The sequence below is a fragment of the Mauremys reevesii genome, linkage group 8 (genome assembly GCF_016161935.1).
Source record: "Mauremys reevesii isolate NIE-2019 linkage group 8, ASM1616193v1, whole genome shotgun sequence".
Classification (NCBI taxonomy): Eukaryota; Metazoa; Chordata; order Testudines; family Geoemydidae; genus Mauremys; species Mauremys reevesii.
The window spans coordinates 97,557,913-97,583,807 of record NC_052630.1 but is presented as its reverse complement, the minus strand read 5'-3'; the positions used below and the strand labels follow the sequence as shown (position 1 = coordinate 97,583,807).

The following is a 25,895-nucleotide window of genomic DNA, read 5'->3' as shown; positions in this document are numbered from 1 at the left end:
ACAACCTGTTTGACGTGCCACTGGACAACCCTGATTGCATCCTCTTCTCGGACGGAAGCTCCTTCTATGTTGATGGCAAGCGTTTCACCGTTATGCAGTCACCTCTGAATGGGACATTCAAGAGGCCTCACTGCCAGGCAACTGGGGAGCCCAAGCCGCGAACTCTACGCCTGGCCCGAGCTTGCCAGTTGGCCGCTGGTAAGACCGTTACCATTTTTACTGATAGCAAGTATGCTTTTACCCCGCACCAGTACCCACTGCTGAACTACAGTCGGGAGAGCCTCGGAGCCACTCTGGTCAAAGGGACCTGGCTTATGCCGGATGGCCGAGCCTGCCTCCCTCGCTCCACATACCCCGTGACAGTTCGCTGGCACCATGATAAGGGGGGTCACTACGGCACGCACGCCCTTGTGGACACCATCGCTCGCTTGGTATGCTCCAGGCATTCAACCCTACTGCCTGTCAATAGTGAAAGCATGCAGCACATGTCAGCGTAATAAACCTGCTCCGCCTCTTAACAAAATTAAGGGTAAAAGACCTCCGCCTGCTGCTCCATTTCAACATCTTCAAATTGACTTTGCAAATATGCCAAAGGCTTTTGGGAAAAAGCACCTCCTTGTTTTGGTTTGCCCTCTGACTTCATGGGTCAAGCTTTTCCTACTGCTAATTGTACTGCTGCCACAGTGGCGAAGATCCTCCTTAGAGACATTGTACCCGTTTTGGCATCCCTCTTATACTTGATTCAGATCGCGGACCCCACTTTACTGGTAATGTCCTTGGCGTTTAGAACAAGGACTGGGCATTTCACACTCCTTTCATACACCCTACCACCCCAGTCTAGCGGGAAAGTTGAGCGTATGAATAGGAGCTTAAGCTTACATTGGCTAAATACTGTCAGGAAACAGGGTTAAAGTGGCCTCAGGTACTTCCCTTGGTCCTGTTTCACCTTCGCATCGCCCAACCCGTGTATTGGGATTATCCCCTTTGAACTGCTCTATGGACATCCCCTTTCAAAGGCGGGCGCTACCACGTGCTGATGTTTCACTATTGGGAGGATCATATGACCGCGTGCCAGTTTCTCTCCCTACAGGCTCGCCTCCGCACTTTGGAAAGCCTCACAGTTTTCCCAGACCGTGCCGCTGGAAGAACAGATCCACCTGCTCCAACCAGGGACTTCGTCTGGGCCAAAAGTTCGTTCGTGGCGACGCCTCCAGCCGAGGTTTACTGGACCCCACCAGGTTCTTTTAACAACCCAGACTGCAGTGTTCCTGGAAGGACGCAAATCCTGGATCCACCACTCCCACGTCAAGCCAGCCGTAGTGGACCACAGTGACGGACCAGCAGCTCTTGCCACCACTGAGGACACTGCCTCTGACCAGTGGACCAGCTTACCTCTTTCAGACATCAGACTTAAATTGACTCGAAAAAAATGAGAGGACCTTTTATTCTGACAACTGTATGTTTTTTATTATGCCTTTTTAGTTTATTTTCTGCTTATGAAGATAATGCTTTTATTAGATATTCCCACGAGGTTAAAACTCGTATTTTAGGAAATAGAAGTAATTGCTGGGTATGTACTCAATTTCCAGTAAATGCAGAACAGGGACTCCCCTTCACACCCATTCCCCTGACCACTGCTAATATGACTTGGATGCCACCGCTAGAATAAAAGATCCAGTCCAACACAATCTTACATGGGACAAAACAGGAGTGCCAATTAACAGATATCTCAGGGTAACAAATCAGACAGGATCACTGTGTTTTGTTAAAGAAAAAGGGTCAACTTTTGTGGAACCAGTAAATGCAACATCTAAGGAAATGGCTAAGAACTACTCCTCTGGCCAGCCACCTTATTATCGGTGGGAGCCTTATGGAATTGGTTGCCTGGATTTGGGTGGGTTAAAAACCTCTTGGTGGGTATTGTTGGGGCCATAGTAATCCTTATAATACTGTGTTGCTGTATTCAGTGTGTTCCCTCCCTCATAAACTCATGTGGGTCAGTTTATTCTTTTTCTACTTCAGCCAAAGGCCTTACTCTCTTCGAGTTGGCCCAGGCTGAAATTGCTGCGGCCCTTGGCTCCTTAAAATGGGGTGTAGCTGTTGGTAAATAGTTATCCCAATAGCTACAAATGGAGGAATGTTGAGTCTGAACTCTTTATGAACTGAAACTTAACTCAGACTACATGTCTGTGTCTGAAACTTTTAATCAAAAGCTCTGACCTGCGAACTACTCATGACACCCCCCCTCCCAATAAGTAGCCATCTCCTTTGTCTTCTCTAATTTACATTTTAACCTGTTTTATCCTGTAGAATCTTGATTGATTATGCATGACCATTATGATCTGTTAATCACTTTGTTTACTTCTGTGTATAAACATTGATGCTCACCCCTAATAAACTTGCCACACTTACTCCGAAGCTTTTCTGTAAGCTAAGGATGGTGTGAGCCCGTTGATCAACGAATTGTCTGGTCTCTGACAGATTTGTGAGCCCCATACCAACTCCGCACAAACTCGGGTGCTGGAGAGGTGAGTAAGGACTTGCTTTTTACCTAACAGCAACACAGGGGAAAAGCATGTGTACTGATAGCATAACGTACAACTGTCTGGGACTTTGGCATATTGACAACCATAACCCCAAGGCCAACTGAGACTTCACAGGAACAGAGGAGGTAGAACTCCAAGCCACCCTGCTCCAAAAGCATGAACCCTCTCTTCTCCCACTTACACTACTATATTCTGTTAGCAGCACAGGGATTGATGTCACACAACTGAATAGTTCTGATTCTATCCAATAGTAAGCAGTTGTGCACATGCACACTAGCTAGTTCACTATATTTTTTCAGTAATCCTTGTATATACATAAATTCAACTTCTTTCAAGCTCTGTCCTATCAGCAATTAAAAAAAAAAACACTAGGAACTAAACCTGAACAATGATTTCTCTTTAGGGTGTTCCCACATACACAGGATTTGTCAGAACAAGGATATAAAAGTAGGAGGAAAGAGTAGAACCATAAAAAGTCACTGTTTAATGTATGGAGGAGGAAGCTTTTGCAACCTATAGCTCTTTGCCTCGTTAACACACTTAGAATCTTTCACGATGACTCATCACCGGAACAAGATTTTGTAAGTAAAGAGTTTAATAATCCCCATCGCTAAGTGATTCACTATGACGGTGCAATAAAGAACCGCTTTGCCTTTGTAAATGTAGCCAGTCAGGGCAGTTCCCCAGAAGACCTTCACAGGTCCCGGCTAACCCACGCAAGGGCACAAAGGGGGTGGGGGAGTCTTGAAGAAGGTGGGAGGAGGGTGACCTAGGGTAACTAGCAAACCCTTCCCAGGGCTTGGCTACACTTACAAATTTGCAGCGCTGCAGCAGGGTGTGAAAACACACCCTCTGCAGCGCTGCAAATTGCGGCGCTACAAAGCGCCAGTGTAATCAAAGCCCCAGCGCTGGGAGCCGCGCTCCCAGCGCTGTCCGTTATTCCCCACAGGGAGCTGGAGTACGGACAGCGCTGGGAGAGTTTTCTCCCAGCGCTGGCGCTTTGACTACACTTAGCGCTTCAAAGCGCTGCCGCGGCCAGCGCTGCCGCGGCAGCGCTTTGAAGTTTAAGTGTAGCCATAGCCCCAGACTTTTCTATAGGCAGCTTATGCCATGTGACTCTATCTGGTGTTCCCCAGCAGCCAATCCGAAACGGGGCGGGGAAAAGCGACCGCGTCATTTGGAAGAACAGGATGCAACCGTACAATTTACAATCGTTTTGCTCCGGGCCAGGTTTTGCAGCAGGAAAGCGGCAGAGCAGGACCGGCTACAATCACTAAGGGGACATGGATTAACACAACTGTAGTTCGCCCCCAACACACACACGCGCTGTACCGCTCTCACCTAGGCTAAGAGCTAAATCCGCCCCTGCCTGCAAGAGGGATAAGCCTCCCTCTGAGCAGCAGCAGCAGCTGGCGCTGTGAGTCAGTCCGCGGGGAAACGCACGCGGGGAGGAACCGCAGGGCTGGGAGACGTCTCTCCAGCCTGCACCCGGTGCCTGCTCCCCCGAGTCTCCGGGCGGGGCTGCTTTCCAGCCCGCCCACGCACCACCCTCCTTTCCAAACACCGGGGCACACAACCGCCGCCGGGTGCCCCGTGCAATGCATGGCGCTCCGGCAGCCTGCGAGAGACCGCCAAGGCAGGCGGGCCCGGCAGGAGACCCGAGCTTGCCCCGGCTCGCCTCTGCACCACGCGCCTCCCAGCACTGCGCACCCTCCCCACGGCCAAGCGGAGACACCCCTCCCCGGGCGGGCTGCCGGCCGGACCGGGCGCTCCGCAGGGAGCGCGGCGCGGGTACTCACGGCAATCCGCCTCGTCGCTGTTGTCCGAGCAATCGTCATCCTCGTCGCATTTCCAGACGGCGGGGATGCACCGCCCGTTCCGGCACTGGAACTGATCCTCCTCGCACTCCTTCGCGGCGCCTGCGGGGAGCAGAGGCAGAGCCGCGTGGGCTGGAGCGCGAGTCCCGTCCGTGCCCACCCAGCCCCGGGCATGCTTTGCAGGCCGCATCCCGCCCTGGGTTCTAGCTCGCTGCACGCACAATGCTTCCCTAGAGAGGGACACTGCATCGGGGGAGGCATGTGTTCAACAACAAAAGGACAATGCGCCTCTCTGTCCTTAAAGTAGGTTACAATAATCCCCTTCTCCCTGGCTAAATATAGCCCCCGTTTGAAAAGATGCCCTGCGCACACATCAAACATCTAATTCACCCACTACGGGCAATAACCCGGCATTGTTTTAAAGGCAGAAGGAGGTTGGAGGGAAGGGTAAGCAAATGCCAAAGTAAAAGCCCCCACGACCTAGCGGATATTCACTGTCATTGCAAAAGGCAGATCGCATGTTGAGGGACCATTGTCAGCTTCTCCGTTGGTTGCTTTATATAAATATTTTCTTCCCCCCCCCCAAATGGAAACTACCCCAAACTGAAGTTAAGAGGGGACCTGCTCCTTTGCAGAGAGGGCGCGGGGCTCCTGGGTTTGGTTTTCGGGCGACTGACCAAACAAATCTTCCCTTAGCTTAAAAGATGAATTCCTGTCACTCCCGGTCGGCCAGCCTCTGTGATAGCCTTTCCATTCAAACACGGTGTCAGCCTCTCCCCCCACTAGATCACTGATCAAAGTTAAGGGAACCCCTGCAAACTGGCTTCCCATTCACTGCTCGCACTCTGTGCAGTACGGCCAGGAATCCCACACACACTGCATGCAACCAGTAGTCAAAAGGGAGAGCGAGAGATCCAGGCACACGCACCGGCTTGCACTTGCTCGGGTCCTAGTGATGCTGTGCGGTTACCCCCCTACACGCGCGCGCGCACAACCAGGGGACATGGACACGGAGATCCCGGACCCACCTTTGCCAGTGTGCAGCTTGATCAGCAGCAGATGGAAGAGCAGCAGCCGGGTTAGTCCTGGGCGGCACATGGCGCTCTCTCCTTCGGTGTGATAATGCCTCGAGTGCCGACTGCATGCAGCCGGGCTTACTGCCTTTGCTAACGGAGTGTTTGTTGGCGGCGGCTGCCCTCCTGCTTCCTCCAGCGTGTGTGCATTGAAACCGGAGTGACGTTCCTGATTGGGCGGGCTCTGTCTGTGCGCTCCAGACCTGTGCATGCCCAATCTGCGCACGGAGGGAGACCAGGTGCCACGTTGGGATGGGCAATACCGAGAGAAAGAGCTGGGGCAATGCTGCCACACAAGGTACTGTTTCTTCCCCCCATTTTTTCTGAAGCGTGGATGGTTTTGCTTTGTTAGCCTCATCCCATTCCTGGAAAAGCAAACGCATTGCTGAGCTGAGCAGACGTAGGGAGGCAGGGTACCACACCACAGATAATGTTGGACCTACATTTTATATTACTCGGGCTGGCAGAGGGGCAAAGCGAATCTCCATTCCCGATGGCAGCTAAAAACAGTCTGCATGCCATCATTTCTTTAATTGGACAAGGCCTCAGTTTCCTCACCTGTAAAATTAATAAATGGCATATTAAGCAACCAGCAGATTGCAAAAGAAAATGCTGCAGCAATAAAAACAGATTATTTTCAAACCAACTAATTCTGTTTATTTGAGGGGAACAGAGGTGCAAGGCCCCTCTGATCCAACTTGCACCAGTGTCTCTGAGAGCAGAATTTAGCTCCTATTATTTGATTACCTTTGGGATAATAATACAGTAATAAATGCAATAACGGTCACCTAGCTCAGAGGTAAGATAACAATATATCTTAGTTCCTGTTATATAAAATAATAAACAAATATGGAGTGACCCCACTAAAGTCAATGGTGTTACACTGATTTTACAGTGGGTATAAATTAAATCAGAATCTTGTCCACAGTATTTTCTGTTTAAACGCTACACACAAGGGCCCAAATTCTGGCCTAATTTAACAGCATTGCATGCTATAAATCAAGGTTGAATTTAGCCATTGCCCTTCAGAAAACAAACTGGGGGCAACATACTGATATTTGCCATCTTCTTTCCTATGTTAGAGACCTGAGACAATATACACAATAAATTAAGTGTAATATTCAGATTAGTTTCTGAAATCTTGTATATAATACACAATGCAAATTACACACTTCTATAATATAGGGCCACATCCTCAGTTGATTTAAATCTGTAGATATGTTGATTCACATTGAAGATCTGGCCCATGATCTTAATGTTATTAAGTAAATGAAACAAACACGTGTGGTATTAATGTCTTTAGGAAAATAGTAAATCAGTCACACACATGGTGTTTTCTTCATTATTTTAGCTTTCTGGTAAAACAGGGATTTCATGAGTATCCTACCCACATAACCTTCTGCACATTATTGTAGTCAAATTATAAAGACAAGAAACTGTAAAACATTCCAGAGGTAGTAATCTCCTTTCTAACAGAGAGGTAATCTGTGTATTCCACATGCCAATACAGCTTGTTCCACAAATGGAATGAAAACAAGTTTATAAACTCTATGGCATAGGGACCGTATCTACATCTCTGTATAAAGGGGCCCCTGATCCTGATTACAGTAGAGCCTCTGGGCTATACTGTAATCATAAAATATTTGATTGTGCTAAATTAGCATTGCAGTGCTAGTCACACTATTAGAGTTAAGGTCATTTCAGTACTCTTATTGTCAATGACGTTTTTCAGGGAATAGCAACAGTTTAACAATTCATAACGGAGTTAAAACAGTTAGACATCAAGATCTTACATCTTGGACTGATTTTTTTAAACAATTTTGAAGAAATTGCATCCACTTTAAAATATTAAACTGATATAACAAAGTTGTAAAAGGTTTCCCACTTCAGACTTTTTTTTTTAATCCATAAATGAGGACTAATCCTGCACTTCTCACTCAGGCAAAAGTTCCACTGACTTCAAACTGGGGCCATAATTAAAAATGCATTTGCTTCTTTAAACAGAAAATCTGCAAGCTAATAGTCAACGGAGTGACTAATGTGTTTGAATAACACGAAGAGGAAAATAGCTAATTGTTGAATGACTTCAGTGACAGCTTGCAATGTATTAACAATTATTCAACAAATATATTTCTTAAATTTTAGAATGCAAATATAGTGCACATTTGTGCTGGTGGGATTGCTGTGACAGATTATAATAAATACCTCATTTGCTTTGAGCTACTATGATCCATCAGGTCAAACCTCTCTTTTAAAAAATGTGTCAAAATACAGATTTACAATAGTTTTACAAATCCCGGTCTCATTCCTCTTTCTCTCTCGCGTACACCAGAGGTAACTCCAGTTAAGAAAGTGACCTACGCTGGTGAAGAAAGAGCATAAGTGAGAGGAGAAAAAGATCCAGAAACTGATAGATTTTACTTTTGTTTGTTTTTTTTAAAAACACAGTTTTGCTAAAATGGCTTCCTTTAAAAGAGAAAAAGAAAAATACTGTCAACAGTTAATCCTCTACCCCAACAGTTAGCTTTGGTATCACCTGGCCCATGGAATGCCCGGGGCCTCTCTCGGGCAGGCCCCAGCCATAGGGGCTACCTGTGCCATAATGCCATCTTGTGGACACCCAAAGTATCTCACAGGAAGTGCGAAGGGAAGAGGAACTAGGCTAGAGGGGGATAAGGAAACTGACTGGTGAGAAACTAAATCCAGTTCGATCCAGTATATTCCAATAGTTTAATAAAAGCAATTCACTGAAACCTCAGGCTCCCTTCTTCCTCCAACACTACACTGCTCACCATATTTTCCTAGATGGCTTCAAATTAACCTTCCCCCACTTCATTTCTCTCACTCTGGAGTCCCTATATCACAGGGGTGGCCAAACTTACTGACCCTCTGAGCTGCATACAACAATCTTCTGAAGTTCAAGAGCTGGAAGGCACCTGCTGGGGCTCAGGGCTTCAGCCCCACGTGAGCTGCCTTATGGGTCTTGGGTCTTCAGCCCTGCTCCCGCTGAAGCCCCGAGTCCTTGCAGGTGCGCCCCACAGGGCTGAAGCCCCAAGACCCCCCCTCCCCGCTGGGCAGAAGTCCCCTACTCCACCACACTGCTGCAAGGCAGAGGTCCCGAGCTCCCCCCCAGTCTGGTAGGTGGAGAATGGGGGGAGGTGCGTGGAGGGCTCCGCGAACCGCACGTTAACTGTAAAAGAGCTGCATGCAGCTCGCGAGCCACGGTTTGGCCACCCATGCTATAGCACAACCAACAATCTCTCAGATAAGGAGAAGAACAAGACAGGGCTGCCTTAGAGCTTGTGGACACTTCTTGTTATTCAGCTGGAAGAGACTTTTAAGTCACAAGAAGGTTTTTACCTTCCATCCCCACCTCAAGGTTGCCCCACACTGCCTCAGTGGTACTTCCAGATACTATGGCTTTAGGGCCCAATCCACATCTCACTGCAGTCAATAGACTTTTCAGTTAATTTTAATGAGAGTTAGACTGGACCCTTGTAGGGAGGGGGAGAAATCTGGAGTAGATTTCAAATCCAGGTCTTCTGCATGTCTGAGGAGTACTGCCAATGAGCCAGCCTGCTTTCTGCCATGTTACAGTGTTGAATCAGTGAAAGCTGAAAGAAATGCAAAAAGTAAACCAAGAGCACTTGAGCATTGGCCTGCTAAACCCAGGGTTGTGAGTTCAATCCTTGAGGGGGCCATTTGGGGATTGGTTCTGCTTTGAACAGAGGGCTGGACTAGATGATCTCCTGAGGTCCCTTCCAACCCTAATAATCTATGATTCTATAGCACAGTTAGTGATAACTACATTGGAATTTTTAAAATTGTTTCACTTTGAACAATCTATGGTGTTGTTAATTACATAGGTAAATCAATTTGTTAATTACAACAAAGGATTTCAGAATTCTTTAATGCCTCTGTGCTGGTAACACTCAGGTGCTGCAGAACAGCAGATGTAGTATGTTAGACCACGTATTGCTCTTATGTTCCTGAAGTGCTTAGGCACAAGAAAAGGGATAGAATAGAAGCATTGATGCTGAATATTTTTTATATGTGTGTGTAAGTTACACATTCACAGTGTGTTCTGTTCCCTCATGTGAATTATTCATATAGGCCCCAGTTCTGCAAAGACGTATGCATGTGTATAAATCTCTGCAAGATCAGAGCAATAGGGCCCAATTCTGTGAGGTGCTGGGCTCCCTCAACTCTACTGGCCCACTGGGTGAAGAGGCCCTAAGCACCCTGGAAGACTAGGGCCATAACTTTTTTAAAGTATTAACTACCACACCCAGGAGAAAAGAGTCCCAAAATGAGAATTTAGAATAATATCTGCATGGAATGGTTCTTGTAATATTAATAAGATTTTTACACAAGGTCAGAAAACTTTAAATACAGTCTTGCTTTCAAGATAGGGAGAAGTCATATACTCAGTTCTAAATGGCATACAGAACCTACGTAGCTTAATTCACATTCCTTCAATAAAGAAAGAAACTCTGATAGATGCTTGACAAGACTGCTGCTTTTTAAAAAAGAGATGGCTCATTAAAAGCAAATTTTCAATGTCTGATTCAGAAGGCTGTTCTTACTGCTTCCTCATTTGGTTTATTAGCTTGTCTTTAATAATATTTTTCAAGGTAGCATGTTAGTTCCTTCCCTCTCATCACTGTCAATTGCTAAACCACCAGAAAATGGATGCAGCATTGCACAGACCCAAAAATTTGCTGTGTCAGAAATGAATAATTCATCTCTCAAATAGGATAAATCAAATTAATTTTTAAAAATCCTTCCAAATTTTTTTTAAAAGTGAGTCATTCTATAATAGGAGACACAGAGCCCTATTCTGATTTCACATACTTTGGGCCTGATTCTGCCACACTTCTTACTTTGATTAGTTCCTTCTCTGCAAATGATACTATTTAAAAGTATGTCAATGGAGATAATTCCAGTGTATCCCAGTGTAAGCAGGATGAGAATCTAGCCCAATGCCGTTCAGAAGAATTACTACTGCTTTCAGGAGTTAAGAAACACTTGTTTCTTCAGAGCTAAGAAATTCTACTGCCAGTATTTCAAAAGAAAAGAGCTGACCCCATTTTCTTCATTTGTAGCATCTACAGATTTGTCTGTGTGTGCACTCTCGGAAATCGTTCCTTTAAACACAGTTTTCAGAAAATCATGTCCTTTCAAATCTCCTGCCTGTTACATCATGTTGCGACCCATGGTGCTTGATGCATCAGCCCCTTTGGCATTTTGTCATATCACATAATAAGTCAGTAAGTGATGGATGCATCCCAGAGTAACATGTCCTAACGACATTGTTTTCAGAAATACCGCATGTAACACCTCACCCCTGCACACAAACAAGTTTCACTTCACAACACCTTTTTTATTTTCAGTTTTTTTCTTGCTAAAACCTGTGAGCAAATTTAGCATTCTTGAAAGTGAGTGGTTAATTTAAATGGATCAAGCCTGACACAGTGGAAGCAGTTATATGTAGCATTAAACATCCCAACAACTCGGCCAATATACCCTGCTCCTGGCTTGCTGCACCCCTTTTGTTTCCATCCCGGGTTCCCACACACACGGCTGGCCTTAGGGAAAATGGGTGAACTTGTATTTTGGCGCCCCAGCCCTCATGCTCGTGTCGACCCCCCATTGCTTCTGGCCCCCATAGGTGCCCCACGTTGGCCGTTGCCCCTGAGGGTGCCCCAGGCTCCCCACCCCCTCTTCGCCCCGAACCCTTCACTTGCCCTTTGCACCCCCCCGGCACGCCTAACTCCTGCATTGTGCCCCCTTTGCTCCAATCTTAGCATCCCCCTCCTGCACCCCAACCCCTGCCCTTTTCCCCTAACCCCTGCACCCCCCTCGGGAAACTGACCTGGATGCACAGAGTAGCTGGCATTGCTGCTCGCTCCCCCCTCCCCCCCCCCCCCCCCGCAAACGCTGCTCTTCCGTCCGCACACCCTACGGGGCTGTGAGGGGGGCGCTGAGGAGCAACATCAGGTCTCTCTGCATCCAGGTCTCTTTCCCCACCTGGGCTGCATCAGAGGAGGACACGAGAATAGCAGCCTAGGTAGGGAAAGTGACCTGGATGCACAGAGCGCTTGGTGTTGCTTCTCACTTCCCTCCCTACAGCCCCCTGGGGGGGACGGAGGAACATTGGGGAGGGGGAGCAGTATCTGTGTGTCACGGCTCGCTTCCCCACCTCCCCTACCAGGAGGAAGCAGGGAGAACTCTGGGCACTCCCCTGCCAGCCTGGAGTGGTTTCTGACTCTACACCAGCAGCGCACACCTCTGCACTGCCACATGGCTCCCCCTTGTCCATGGCGCCCCTGGGTGGTTGCCCAGGTGGCCCACCCTTAAGGCCAGCCCTGCGCCCACACAGCTCTGCCAAGGCACCACACTCCTGATCCATCACACTCATATCATTCGATTCAGTCCTTAACTGCAGTACCTCTGCTATTGTCTACACTGCCTCTCAGTTTTGAGGACCTCAGAATGTCAAATCTAATCTCAGAATTAGTTTTTTTACATAAGATTCTAGCCCTTTTTCTACTGAATTCAACTTGGACAATATAAGCCAATCACTCGAGTTGAACATTGGTCATTGTTATTATTCCTAAAGTTGATTGGCTATTCGCATCCCTCTATAGTTACCCATCCCAGGGCTGGTCTTTGTGAAATAGGTCCCTCAATTCTTGGGCAGAGGGAAGTACGGGACACCAGGCCAATATGTACCTGTTAACAGGGCCTGCCAGTGCGCTGTTAAATAACCCCCAGAGTCCTGGGCTGCTGCTGCTACCCTGGTGGGAGGAGGAGGAGGCACCCTGCCTGCACCCACACCCCTGCCTGCACCCACACCCCTGCCTGCAGCCAGCCTGTCTCCAGACAACCTGCCTGAAGCCAGCCAGTCCCACACCTCTGTCTCCAGGCCTGCCTGCCTGAAACCAGCCAGCCCACCCCACATCCCCTGTCTCCAGCCAGCCCCACCCTGCTTGCCCTGCTTGGAGCCAGACCCGACCTCCAGTCAGCCCCTGCCCTGCCTGCAGCCAGCCCCATGTCCACTGGTGCCCTGCAGTTCCCAGGGCAGTAACCCTGCACACCTGCTTCAATGAGAGGGGCAGGAAACAGCTGGACCCACACACATGCACACCCGGTGACCAGACAGCAAGTGTGAAAAATTGGAACAAAAGAACCCCAAATCGGGCCTGTCCCTATAAAATCTGGACATCTGGTCATGAAACAGAGCTCATTTCTAGTTCAGGCCCATCTTTTTAAAAAGAACTTTAGGTAGGGTTAGTTAACATCCGTATTTTCCCAGACATGTCCAGCTTTTTGGTTCTTAAATCGCCATCCGATTTTAAAAATAAAATACATACTGTGGCACATTCCTTAAAGCAGGGCACATTCCTTAAAGCAGAACTTTTACATTTTACATGTTTATTTTTAATCATTGCCTGTTAAGAACAATGTCAAAGGGTCTTTTGCTGATGGCACTAGGCAGGGTCGTCCCTAGCCATTTTGGTGCCCTATGCAGCCCCCCTGCAGGGGTGTGGCCCCAGGCCTCCACGGGTCTGGGGGGATCCCCAAGCCTCTGCGGAGGGGCAGGAGCAGGCTTCGGGGGCAGGGGGGAAATCACCCCCCAGCATGAGCCGGCGGAGCAGAGCAGGTTGGGGCCGGGTCGCTCCACTTCCTGCCACCCGGTGAGTGCAGAGCGGGCCCGACCCTGCACTCACAGGGTGGCAGGAAGTGGAGTGACCCTGCCCCAGCCCGCTCTGCTCTGCTCCCCTGGCTCCCAGCCTTGGGACTTGGGGGGCAGGGGCGAACTGCCCCCCAGCACTCACCGGTGGCACGGCTGGGAGCCGGCAGCATGGAGCACGCTGGGGCTGGGTCGCTCCACTTACCGACACCCGGTGAGTGCAGGGCAGGCCTGACCCCTGCTGCAGTCCCCCGGGACGTAGGTCGGGGAAGAAGTGGAGAGGGGGCAGGGCTGGGGCAGAGCAGGGGAGGGAAGAGGTGGGGCGGGGGCTTTGGGGAAGGGGTGGTGTGGGGTTGGGGCTGGGGCGGAAGCCATGGGGAAGAGGTGGAGCAGGGGCGGGGGCAGCTTTCCTGGGCAGCTCAGCCGGCTGGGGGATCGGGCTGGCCCCTGGAGCAGCACACAGCTGCGTAGGGCACCAGGAAATTTGGGGCAATTTGGTGCCCCAAATTTTCTGGTGCCCTATGCAGCTGCGTACTTTGCGTATGGGTAAGGACAGCCCTGGCACTAGGCCTGCTGCATGCTGCCACCCAGCTGTGCAGACTCCTATGCTAAACAGTCAATGTGGCCTCTGGCCACATCATGGTAGAGTAGCTCAGTAATATTAGTGGAATCCTACTTTAGAGGACCAGGACAGAACTGAGGTCAAAAGAATCCTCCATCTAATACCAGCTGTGACACAGATTCTTCTGTGACGTTCAGGTCCAACCCAATTTCCCAGTAAAGTCACTGGGAGTTTTTTCCATTTGCTTCAGTGACAACTGGATTGATTCCTTAGTCAAGACATTTAACCTTTCTGCATTAGTTTCCCCATCTGCAAAATGGGAATAAAACTCTATTAGGCATACAAGTATTTATTATAATTAATTACAGTTCTGCTGTCAGTTACACTGGAGTATACCAAAATAATTCCATTCACTCAACAATGCATTTATTCTGGATTTACAAACATTGGGGAAAATTCTGCTCTCAGTATATAAAGAGCTGAAATTCAACACAATGCACATAACACCCTCTAAAGCCCTGTCGTCTGAAAAAAAATTTTTTTTTTAAATGTTGGCAACTGTTCCTAGATCCAACCACAAGCAGCTGGGCTCCACTTCTGCAGAAAGATGCTGTATGGCACCCAGCATCTCTCTCTGCCCCACACTTGTCCTTCTATGGAAAGATCAATAGAGCTTGGGAGGAGGTAAAAAAAAAAAATCACTCCTCTTACCCTCCCCCAAATCTTCAGGTCAGCCTTGTGCATAGTGGTGACCAGGAGTCTATTACTTTGTGGGATGTGGAATTGTTTCATAGGCCCACTCAAAAATGCTAAAGCCTCTCAAGTGTAAACTGGCATTTGTGCACTGGGAATACATGGAGAGTAACATGCTAACTTCAGAGGTAAAATGTTAACACAGCGAGTCATTCTGCCATCTCACACAGATAGACCCGTCTACACTGGCACTTTACAGCGCTGCAACGTTCTGACTCAGGCGTGTGAAAAAACACCCCCTTGAGCGCAGCAAGTTTCAGCGCTGTAAAGTAGCAGTGTAGACAGCACACCAGTGCTGGGAGCTACTCCCCTCATGGGGGTGGTTTTCTTACATTCTCCCAGCACTGGTGCTGCAATGCAGCAGCGCTTTAACGTTGCTAGTGAAGACATACCCATAGAAACACAGCCTCTTAACCAGTTTGTACATTTTCTCAAATATACCCCCAAAACAGATAAAGTGAAGATAAAATGGTCCAATTTAAAAGGGCAGGTGAGCAAATACTAGTGCTACTGAGGACTGATCATCAGTCTATTGGGCTAGATTGTAATCTCATTTATTGTGGTGTAAATCTAGAGTAGTTCTATTTAAATCATTGGAGTTACTCCAGATTTAAACCAGGGTAACTGAGATCACAATTTGGCCATATGTTATAGAAGTCAGGGGAGGGAGAAGAAGGAGCTTGGGTTTTGATTTCTGGTGGGATCTGTTTTTTGTTTTGGCTGTTGGGTTTTAAATTGGCTTTAAAAAGCTCTTCTTTTGAAGAATTCTAGTGAATTCTGCACTAATTTATGCACACTCTGAAGTCAGTGAATGCACAGATGTAAGTCAGTACAGAATTCATCCCCTTTCTTTATCTTGCCATGTAACAAAAGAGAAACATAAGAGTTTAAGCCTTTTGTTAATCATTTGACAATCAGGGACTGTAAATTCTCTTCTGGGTCTCATTCTTTCATTTATTCTGCTACTCTAAGGGTATGGCTACACTTACAAATCTGCAGCGCTGGTAGTTGCAGCGCTGGTCGTCCAGCTGTGCAGGGCCAGCGCTGGTGTGTGGCCACACTCACAGCTACCAGCGCTGGTGTGTGGCCACATTTACAGCATTTGCAGCACTGTTGGGAGTGATGCATTATGGGCAGCTATCCCAGCGTTCAAGTGGCAGCAACGTGCTTTTCAAAAGAGGGGGGTGGAGTGGGGTCTAGTGTGACAGGGAGCGGGCGAGAGAGAGAGAGTGGATTTTTGGAGCCAACACTGTGTGTTACCTTCCTGCCTTGAAAAATCAGAACATGTTCCCGATCCCTTACCCTTAACTCTTAACTGCAAACAGCCTGCAGCCAACGGATTCCCTCTCTCCCCTCTGCCCCGTTTCTGTCAAGCAAACACTCACTCCCTGCCTGCCTCATTATCTCATTTGATTGTTCACAGATTGATCACAGCAAACAGGAGCTGTGTTTGTAGATAAGCAGCTCCGGGATCAACGGAGCTACGGAGCTCTGAGTTAACAACAAAACAAAGAGAGGCTGCATAACAAAACAAAGAGTAATTTATAAAAGCATTCTGGGATATCTGCTAATACCCTGGAAGCCAATAACAGCGCTGGTGTGTGGCCACACTTCATGACCAGCGCTGCAGCACCAGCGCTGCAATCTTTATTCCCCATGCTGAGCCAGGTGTACGGCCAGCGCTGCAGCCAGGGAGTTGCAGCGCTGATGTGCCCTGCAGGTGTGGACACTTACTAATTGCAGCGCTGGAAAGCCTCCACCAGCGCTGCAACTCGCAAGTGTAGCCATACCCTAAGAGTCCTGAAAGGATGATGAGAACTGGACCAATTCTGACATAGTGCCTTAGTCAAATATAACTGGCATGGATATGCAGTTTCCCTTAGTCAGCCACCCACACCATTTTTGATTCCCAGCCACCAAAGCTCACTCAAAATTGCATTTTATTTACTGTCAGTTTTCCCACTGTGACCAACAGCACCCTATATTCACACCCTACACCCCACTGTAATAATCTTTGTACAAAATATGCCTGGTAAGGTATCATTTGAAAACAAATAACTCACCCATCAATAATATCACAGTGAAATGTATGTAACAACATTATATGGAAAGTTATGAAAACCCCCTGTAGGATGTTATTAGCACATGTTAAAAACCACACACCCCTGCCTAGGCAAGAGTTGTTGAACAGGTCTATCCAAAACAAAGGAATGTGTGTTTACCTCAATTTACATATAAGTAGTAAACAGGGGCATCCACAAAGCAGGGAGAGGAGATGGGAAGAGACAAAGCAAATTTCCATTTCAGCAAACACAGGTAAGGAGAGAGAGCATGGAGCCTCCTTCATCACCAGACTCCATGTCACCTACCTCACTGAATAAACTTTGATTTGAAGGGAAATCTTCAGAAGAATCCACTTCAAAGGTTCATTGCTCCATAAAAGAAGGAGGCAGAAAACCCCAAATTCTCTCTCTTTCACCTAAGAAGACAAAGTCACCAGGACCTTTGGGCCTCTGGGCGAGATCTGGACCAAGGAAAAGTCAGTCACCATCTTGCTGGAAGACTGGGGGTGAGAAAGGCCATCTTAAACAAAGTCCTGAACCAAAATTTGCCACATTAAGTCTAAGACTTTTAGATACTGTAAGCAGGGTCTGCTGAATTCTTCCCTGACAGCTAGCTGGGAAGGGGAGAGCAAATTGTATTTACATGAACACACCTTACACTGCTTAGATATCCAGCAGACAGAGCAGTATGTTGCTCAAAGTGATCAACTTTGGCTGGTGTTGGGTTACAAATCACCTTAGTACTGAATGAAGGGGTAGTGAAAAGCTGTTACCAGGGTTGGCATTATTGTGAATAAAGGGGAGCAGAACTGTGCTTAACCTGTCCCAAATGAGGGGGGTCACCCTCATCTGAAAAGGACCTCATTAAGCCAGGGGCTCGAATGCCAGAGCCCTGTGGAAGTAAGAGGGGTGGGGACAGGTCTCTCTCTCTCTCTCTCTCTCACACACACACACACTCTCTCTCTCTCTCTCTCTCTCAGAAAGAGCTAAATGGGCTTCATTAGGAGCCTCTTTGTTATTTTAAATGCTCAGTCAGAGCTGAAATTACTCTAGATGCAGCAGTGTTTCTGCCCAGCTTAGCTCAGTGGCTTGAGCATTGCCCTGCTAAACCCAGGGTTGTGAGTTCAAGTATATCTCCATTAATTGTAAAGAAGGAAAATTACTAAGAGACTGATGTGCAGAGGTCATAGCAGAGAGGCAGGTGGCAGCAGAAGGTGACTGACAGTCAGCTGGTGAGGCAGTGAGGAACCATGGCGGGCAGGGCAGCCAGGTGGCGAGGAGCAATGGCTAGCAGAGCGGCCAGGCGGCGGAGCGAGCGGCCAGCAGGGCGGCTTGCAGAGAGGGCCAGAGCAATGCCCCGCAGAGAGGGGAGACAAGCGAATGCCCGAGCAGCAGAATAAGTAAGGTGCCTCCTTATCACCCCCCTCCACCCAAGGTGGGAGGTGAACTGTGCAGATGCACCTGTGACGGTGTTGGGACTCACCACCGCTGGCCCCTCCTGCTGGTCGTTCTGGGAATTAGCTCAGTCCATAGGAAGCATCCTCTCCTGGTGGTGTCCCATCTGTCTCTCGCCCTCTGTTGGTGCTTGGACCCGTATTGCTCCCTTCTGCTCACAGCGTCCCCTTCAGGACACTGCCCTCCAGCAGTGCCCCCTAGCCCGTTCTCACCCCCTTCTGGGGTGGGGGGGACTAACAGCAGTCTTTCACCTGCCACAGTGGCCAACTGCTCCCAAAGCCTAACCTCTTCCCTCAGGGGTATGGTGTAGTCCAATATGGCCACTTCCCACAGCCAGTTGCAATATAAGGGGAAAGGGGGGGGGGACCCAGGCCTGCCCGCTACTCTAGGTCCTGACCCAGGGACCCTTTAGCGGCAGCCTCCCTCGCTTGCTGTCCGCTCTCCCTGGGTCACTTCCCCTCTGACCCTTTGCACCCTTTAGGCCCTTCCCTCAGGGCTTACAGCCTGGCAGATAGTGGGCTGGAGTTCCCTACACTGTCCCAGGTGCTGGTCTCCTAGTTCAGGAGACAGACCTTCCCTATATAGGGCTGAGCCTGGCCCTGATTGGCCACCACTTGCTCAGCCCTCATTGGCTCGCCCTCAGGCCTTCCCTGATTGGCTACCTCTTGGCGCAGCTGCTCTGGCCTGCCCTAGCCCAATCTCTCATAGAGGTGGGGCAGCTGCGCCACCACAGCACCTCTGAACTCTGGGTCTACAGCAACTGTGAGTGGGGTGCAAAGAAGGGACGTGCACGTTAAAGGGATTTTTGGGTTGCTGGACTTAAGAACCTGACACTGCCCAACCTACTTGGGGGTGTGTCTTTTGCTCATGGTTTATATTTATGAACCCTGTTTGCTGTGTTTTCCCAAATTAACACCGAGTTACTTCCCTCCTTTTATTAGAAGTTTCTTTTCTACACTCAGACTCTCTACTTGCAAGTGGGGAAGTATTGCCTCTCAGAGGTGCCCAGGGGTGCTGTGTAATTTTCCCAGGTTACTGGGTTGGGGCTCGACTGGTTTTCTGTTGTATCAATGGAAAGGAACCCCTAGACATTGAACCCGGCCCTGGTTGCTGCTGGCTCTACCCGGCAGAAGGGTTACAATATGTTTTCACTTTTATTTGTGACTGTTTCTATCTTTATCTCTCATACCTGAATTCATTTAAAATCCAACTTCCTTTGTTAAAAAACTTGTTTTATTTTTTAATCTAAACCCAACAAGTGTGGTGTTTAAACTGAGCTGTTTGGTAACTCCAGTTAAAGTAGCAAACTGTTGAATATTGACTCTTTACAGGGGGCAACAGATCTTAATATCTGAACGTCCAGGAGATGGGTGGAACAGTGCAGAACACGTGTTTTTAGGGAAAATTTGGGACTGAGAGTGTGTTACAAGTAAGAACCAAGGCTGGTGGAAGTCGGAGTGTGAGTGGTGTGTTGCTGACAGGCTGCTGGGGTGAGAGCTGCTGGACCAGGGCTGCACTGCAGGCATACACACACACTCAGGGTGTGACCTGCATGCCGGCAGGCTCTTTGCGAGCGGTCCAGGTTAGGAGCTACAGCAGCAAAGCTGTGTGAGGCACCCAAGGTTGCAGGGTAGGCTGTCACAAAACCCCTCGCTCGTCTCGACTGCACCCAGAATGTGACACCCACCCATTTAAAAGAAAATACAGATAAAGTAATTCCAGTTTTAAAGAGAGTTCCTTTGATAAGTGCCAGCCCTACACATTTTCATTCTATTGCTAATCTCCCCTTTGTAGAGAGAGGCCTGGGAGCGGTGGCTGCATTGATCCAGATGGACAATCACTTCCATCAAAAATTCCCTGTTGGAAAAGATCCAATCTGACAAGTGCAGAAGCCGATGTTTCAAACCCCAGTGCCTCAGCTATTTTTATTTCCCAAAATAATCCAAAGTGAGTAGATGCTGCTTTTCTAAACTAATCATTTGCCACATTTTATTTTTCAAGGTTGTTCTCAAGTGACAAGTATGAGCAAAGAAGAAAAAATCTTGTAGCAATCAATTTTGTCTTTTGTTGTGTTCTTAAAATCCTAAGCAGACAAACTCAAATTTTTGGAAAAATAGTACAAGGATTGGTCTCCTGTCTGAAAATTTGAGTGTTGAGTTTAAAAAATAGAATATGCTCCTATCTGAAACAGACAAGTTACTAGCTGTGCAATGAGGCTATTATTTATATTCTTCTTGGGTCTAATATGACTATCAGCCTCTCACAAATTTGCCAGGATAGAAAAATCTATGCAAGACCCTGACTTGGGGGAAGAAAAAGAAAACTGACCCAAACTTCTAGGTGTGTCTAACAGAGGCAGGTTGCAACCTCAACCAGCTACATTTAAATGCTTGATTATTTGTTTAGTGGTTTTTTATGCTGAACTTAGAAGTTAATTCCACAGGCTGCCTCACAGCTGTAGTCAACATTTTTCTGCACCAGATACCATTTCTGGCTCACTGAAGAGGCCCCTGGGAACTTTAGTGGGGGCTGCAAAGACCCCAAAGCATTCTGTGATGGGTTGGATTACAGAAACCCCCTTGGGAACTGCCAGCTGATGTGCCAAGACTACTTCTGCCCCTGGTTTTCTGCCCTGGCTGCTTAGGACTCCAGCACCCTGCTCCAACTCAGACCCAGGGTCTGAACCACGTGCCCCAAAGCTGCAGACTTAACCTGAAAGCAGCTTACAGAAGTGTTCCTGTCTTTAACACTCAGATGCCCAACACCCAATGGGGTCCAAACCCCAAATAAATCCATTTTACCCAGTTTAAAGCTTATACAGGGTAAACTCATAAATTGTTCACCCTCTATAACACTGATAGAGAGATATGCACAGCTGTTTGCCAGCCCCAGGTATTAATACATACTTTGGGTTAATTAATAAGTAAAAAATGATTTTATTAAATACAGAAAGTAGGATGTAAGTGATTCCAAGTAGTAACAGACAGAAGAAAGTGAATTACCAAGTAAAATAAAATAAAACACGCAAATCTAAGCCTAATACAGTAATAAAACTGAATACAGATAAAATCTCACCTTCAGAGATGTTTCAGTAAGTTTCTTTCACAGACTGGACTCCTTCCTAGTCTGGGCACAATCCTTTCCCCTGGTACAGCCCTTGTTCCAGCTCAGGTGGTAACTAGGGGATTTTTCATGATGGGTGCCCCCTTTTCTCTGTTCCACCCATTTTTATATCTTTTGCATAAGGCGGGAATCCTTTGTCCCTCTCAGTTACCACCCCCCTTCCTTCTCAATGGAAAAGCACCAGGTTAAAGATGGATTCCAGTTCAGATGACATGATCACATGTCACTGTAAGACTTCATTACCCACTTGCCAGCACACACGCATACAGGAAGATTTACAAGTAAAACAGAGCCATCTACAGACAATTGTCCTGGTTAATGGGAGCCATCAAGATTCCAAACCACCATTAATGGGCCACGTTTTGCATAATTACAACAGGCTCTCAGAGTTATATTTCATATTTCTAGTTTCAGATACAAGAGTGGTACATTTATACAAATAGGATGACCACACTCAGTAGATTATAAGCTGTCTAATGATCCCGTACAAGAGACCTTTTGCATGAAGCATATTCCAGTTACATTATATTCATACTCATCAGCATACTTTCATAAAATCATATAGAGTGCAACGTCACACATTCCACCAAAGTTTGTTTGTGCTTTTAGTTTAATAAAAGGCTGGTGTATATTTTTATTAAGGCCTATAACTCACAAGGTCCACTATCCTTGGCACTTGTGTAGATTTTTGGACAGTGGAAAAGCAGTTCTCTAAAGATTGGCGGTATGATGGAAATGAGAACATGTGTCTAATCTTATCAAACCGGCATGCAGCTTAAATGCTGCTTGCATGCAGGTCACTTTCAGCATGCATGCAGCTTATTTCCCGTTTACATAGAGCCAATATTTAGCACGCATACATTTGTATCCAGTTCAAATGCTGCTTTCATGTGGCTTGCATTCAGCATGCATGAAGACTGTATCCAACTATGGATATAATTTACTATAACAGATGAGAAAAGAGTAAGTTCCAGGTGAGACAGACATAGCTCAGCTGCGCCCACAGGCTTAGCCAAAGGGATGTTCCTCCTCCAGCTAAGCTGTTAAAGCTGCTGCCTACAGATCATGCAAGTTCTGATCTGCATCTCAGCTGTGCCAGAGACACACACTACTCTCTGCGGAACTCTCCTGATCGCCTTCGAGCGCTTGTCATTTGGCAAACAAACAACAGGGAACAAGCCTTTCTTTCCCTCAGGTGCTTGTTTTATCCCTGTAAACCAGACCACAGCCCTCAGAGAGTCTCTAATAATTTCATAACACTATAAGATTCCCTAACAATGGGCTAGATTGTGCAACTCTTACTCACCTTGAGAAGCACACACTTGTCTTAGGAGTCCTATAATATGCAACTTGTAGCATGAATAATCACTACTCAAGATAAGTAAGGTTTACACAATCTGGCCCTATAGGATATCCCAGGGCTGATTTAAATGTTACCATTGTTTAATTATGCAGGAAATCCACAGATACATGACCACACACATCGTGCATCTGGATGTGAAATTTGGCCTTATGACAATAGTAATCCATTGCTGTATTACTTTTTAAAAGATTTAAGTAACCTGGAGTCACTTAAGTATCCCAAACCTTAAAATGTATTACTGGCACGCGAAACCTTAAATTAGAGTGAATGAATGAAGATTCGGCACACCACTTCTGAAAGGTTGCTGGCCCCTGTGCTAAGATTTACTTGTCTGAGCTGTTTAAAGAACTCTTTTGTCACTTTCTTTATAAAAAATGTAAGACTTTAACATCATCTCTTTATAAAAAATTTAAATAGCATGGTTGGCACCCTTATAAAATTTTAACTTGTCATTGTTGTCATGTTCTTGATGTAAGTTAAAGCCACATCATTCTATTTAGACACCTTTGGGAATTCATCTAGTTTCAAAGTCAGCTCAAAGGGAAAGGCAGCTGCTCTCCCCTAACTAGCCGTGAGCGCACGGTTGAGGTAGTACAGTATGTTTCAAATACAGAGATGCGGGTGTCAGAAATGCAGGTGTCTAAAAGAATTTCCTTGAAAGAAAACTACACCCACTTTGCTTAGCACAATAATCTGCATGTTTGATTTTCAATAAGCCCATACGGAACATTTGAAAAGGGTTGTAAAGTCTGTAGTTGAATTGCAGCCTGAGCTTATTGCTATTTAAGGGCCTCATGTTGACTAAACACACTTGGGACACTGATAGTCTAGTGCTCTGAGCACGGGCCAAGCAGGCACAAACACTTGACTGTTAATTCTGCTCTGACTCTAATTCCCTTCTTTGGCTTTGGGCAAGTAACTTAATTTGTCTGCCTCGCTTTCCCCATCTGTCAAATGGGGAGAGAATACTTTTTGACACCAGGCCTCTGGACCACAAATAATTATACTTTGGTTCTAAAGCATTTTACATTCTTCCAACACCTTTGATATTTTCCTACAGTTACACGTAAAATATCATGCTGGGGCCAATGCTCTTTCAGTTTACATTGCACTCGTCATCCAATCTCATCAGTGCTAACCAATGTTTGGTTAGCAGTGTGTGTATGTATAAAATAAGAGGAGTCACTGCCTCCATACTCGCTACGCAGACACAGACCAACTCTAGCAAGTCTCCAATGAGCACGTGCAAACTGCAATGTTTCAGAGGTTTAGAACTTGGCCAAATTTGGGTGAATTTTAATGAGATGACAAAAGGCACAAAGGCGAAATTTCCAGCCAAATTTCAAGTCCCTCCTCCACAGCATGGGGATACTAGAGCTTCTCAAAGAAAAGATCACCAGAATTTTTTTAACATGGGCAAAACAACATATTTTTCTCTAAACTCTTTCTCAGAAATGGCTGAACAAATCTGGCTAAAATTTTCCCAGAAAAATTCAACCTGAATCAGACACCTTGTATGGAAGATTTCAACCCAAACCGTTAAAGTTTGGCAAAGTTATAAGTAACTGAAAACAGAGTTTTATACTAAGAAGTATCCGGCACCTTAATAGTACTGATGGTGCTATCAGCCTTATCCATCATAATATACCAGCACTATTTTTTGTTTGTTTGTTTCTGCTAAGAGATGTACAAATTGCCATTTAAATATCACGACTTTTTACTCTTACATGCACCAGTTAATAGTCTCCACACATAAGATCATTAGAAAGTTTAGGCTGCATCTCTCTGAGCAGCACCTGGTTATCTGGAAATTCTCTAAAATACCAGATTTGCAGAAGACGCACTATCAGAAAATGTAAAAAAAGAAAAAAAATGTTTTTTTTTAATTGAGAAGCAGGGATCAACCTTAACCTTCTTGTGAATTACAGATGAGGAAAACAAGAATTCTTCAATAAGAATAAGACTGAATAAGGAGATGTTTCTTGGAGCTGGATGTCTGGCGCTTAGGGGTGCCCTCTCAGCTGCACTCGCAACCAGGTCTCACTTAACTGGAGCATCCTCATCTCTGCTCCCAACTGACCTCCAGGTTACATGTAAAACACCCAAAGATAAATAAAATCAACCCTACCAGAGGGACCGATTCGCCTTCCCACTAAGGGGTCCCAAGGGGATGGAAATAGGCCCTGAAGTAAGTAATATGCTCTACCTAAGGGGACTCTCCACCTGACACAGAGCTGCAGGAGCATGGTATAGGACCTGTCAGGGATGGGATGGGGTAGGAAGGGGATGTGGCTGAATGCACTGAGGCCCAGCTATTCTCCACTTCCCAAGGGCCATAGCATATGGGAAGCGGAGTGTAAAATTACAGCAGTGCTGAGACTACTTTGAATGTGCTGGCCCCTGAATGGCTCTATGGCTTAAAGCTACCTGTGCGCCCCACCATTCTCTCTGTCCTTGTGGGCACAGAAACGTGAACAGCCAGGCTGTAGTGTCTGTGAGACCAAACACCCAGCCTCAGGGAGTTTTTATAACAAATACTGGGATAGATTGTTTCAGTGAAGTTTCCTTATACATACACCAAATCTTCCAAGATTAACAGTCCCTCTTGGCAAGCTGGCTGATGTCATTAGCGTAACTGAATGTTCTCTTCAAACCATGGATGACTCGTGGGAAGGACAAATGAGCAGGGAAATTCATTCCATATAAATGGCAGATTTACCTTGTTCTTTTTTGCTAGACTCCGTTTTACACATTAACAACCAGGCAAAATAACACGGGGCTGGCAAAGCATGAGCATTCAATGGGTTTGTGCACCTTTCATCCCTTATCAAATTATTGCAGATACGACTTTCAGGCAAGCACCAAGATAAATCCTAATTGTGGGGACCTGATCAGGGAGGTTAATAACCATTACAGATAAAGCACAGCTGGGTATACGGAAACTGTATGTCAGTTCTGAAAGCTAACTTTATGAGTCAGAAAGGAAGGTCTTGAGACGTGCCCCAGGCTTTGGGAACTGAGAGATTCCAACTGAGTTTGTATTATTCACTCACCATCTTCTCAAGTGCATGTGTTGTAAAACAGTATTTGGGCAACCTCATGCCTGACTCAGAAATACCAGCCAATACCCTTTCTGAACAGATATGTAAGGACTCCTGGTAGGAGGCATAAAAACGATTTTGTACCTGTTCCTAGCTAGTGTTTGTTAGGGGATATCTGATTTGAAAACAGAGGGGAAAACCCATCAAAACAACTTCCCTGTAAGGCAAAGTAACTCACAGAGAGGACTGATGTAAAGACACAAAAGCTCTGGTGGAGTTGAAAGGGCTTCCACCCTTGAGAAGCCACGTCACTTTGAACTCAAGAGTCATAGGAGCAAAGCTGAAGCTTTTAAAGCCTGAAGGGATGGAGAGAGTGGAAGTGCAAAGAGCTTGAGGCCCTAAG

General features: G+C 46.7%; 1 protein-coding gene across 6 annotated transcripts in view; it reads right to left on the bottom strand.

Moving 5' to 3' along the window:
* LRP8 (LDL receptor related protein 8) overlaps positions 1-25,895 on the bottom strand; it is a 451,875-nt gene that overhangs the window by 264,748 nt on the left and 161,232 nt on the right. For all 6 annotated transcript variants that reach the window (XM_039486534.1, XM_039486533.1, XM_039486538.1 and 3 more), the window contains 3 exons: positions 5,880-5,994; positions 5,392-5,801; positions 4,346-4,465 (listed from right to left, as the gene is read on the bottom strand). In XM_039486534.1, the coding sequence (XP_039342468.1) occupies positions 4,346-4,465; positions 5,392-5,801; positions 5,880-5,881 (532 nt within the window). In that variant the 5' untranslated portion in view covers positions 5,882-5,994. The remainder of the gene's footprint in view (positions 1-4,345; positions 4,466-5,391; positions 5,802-5,879; positions 5,995-25,895) is intronic.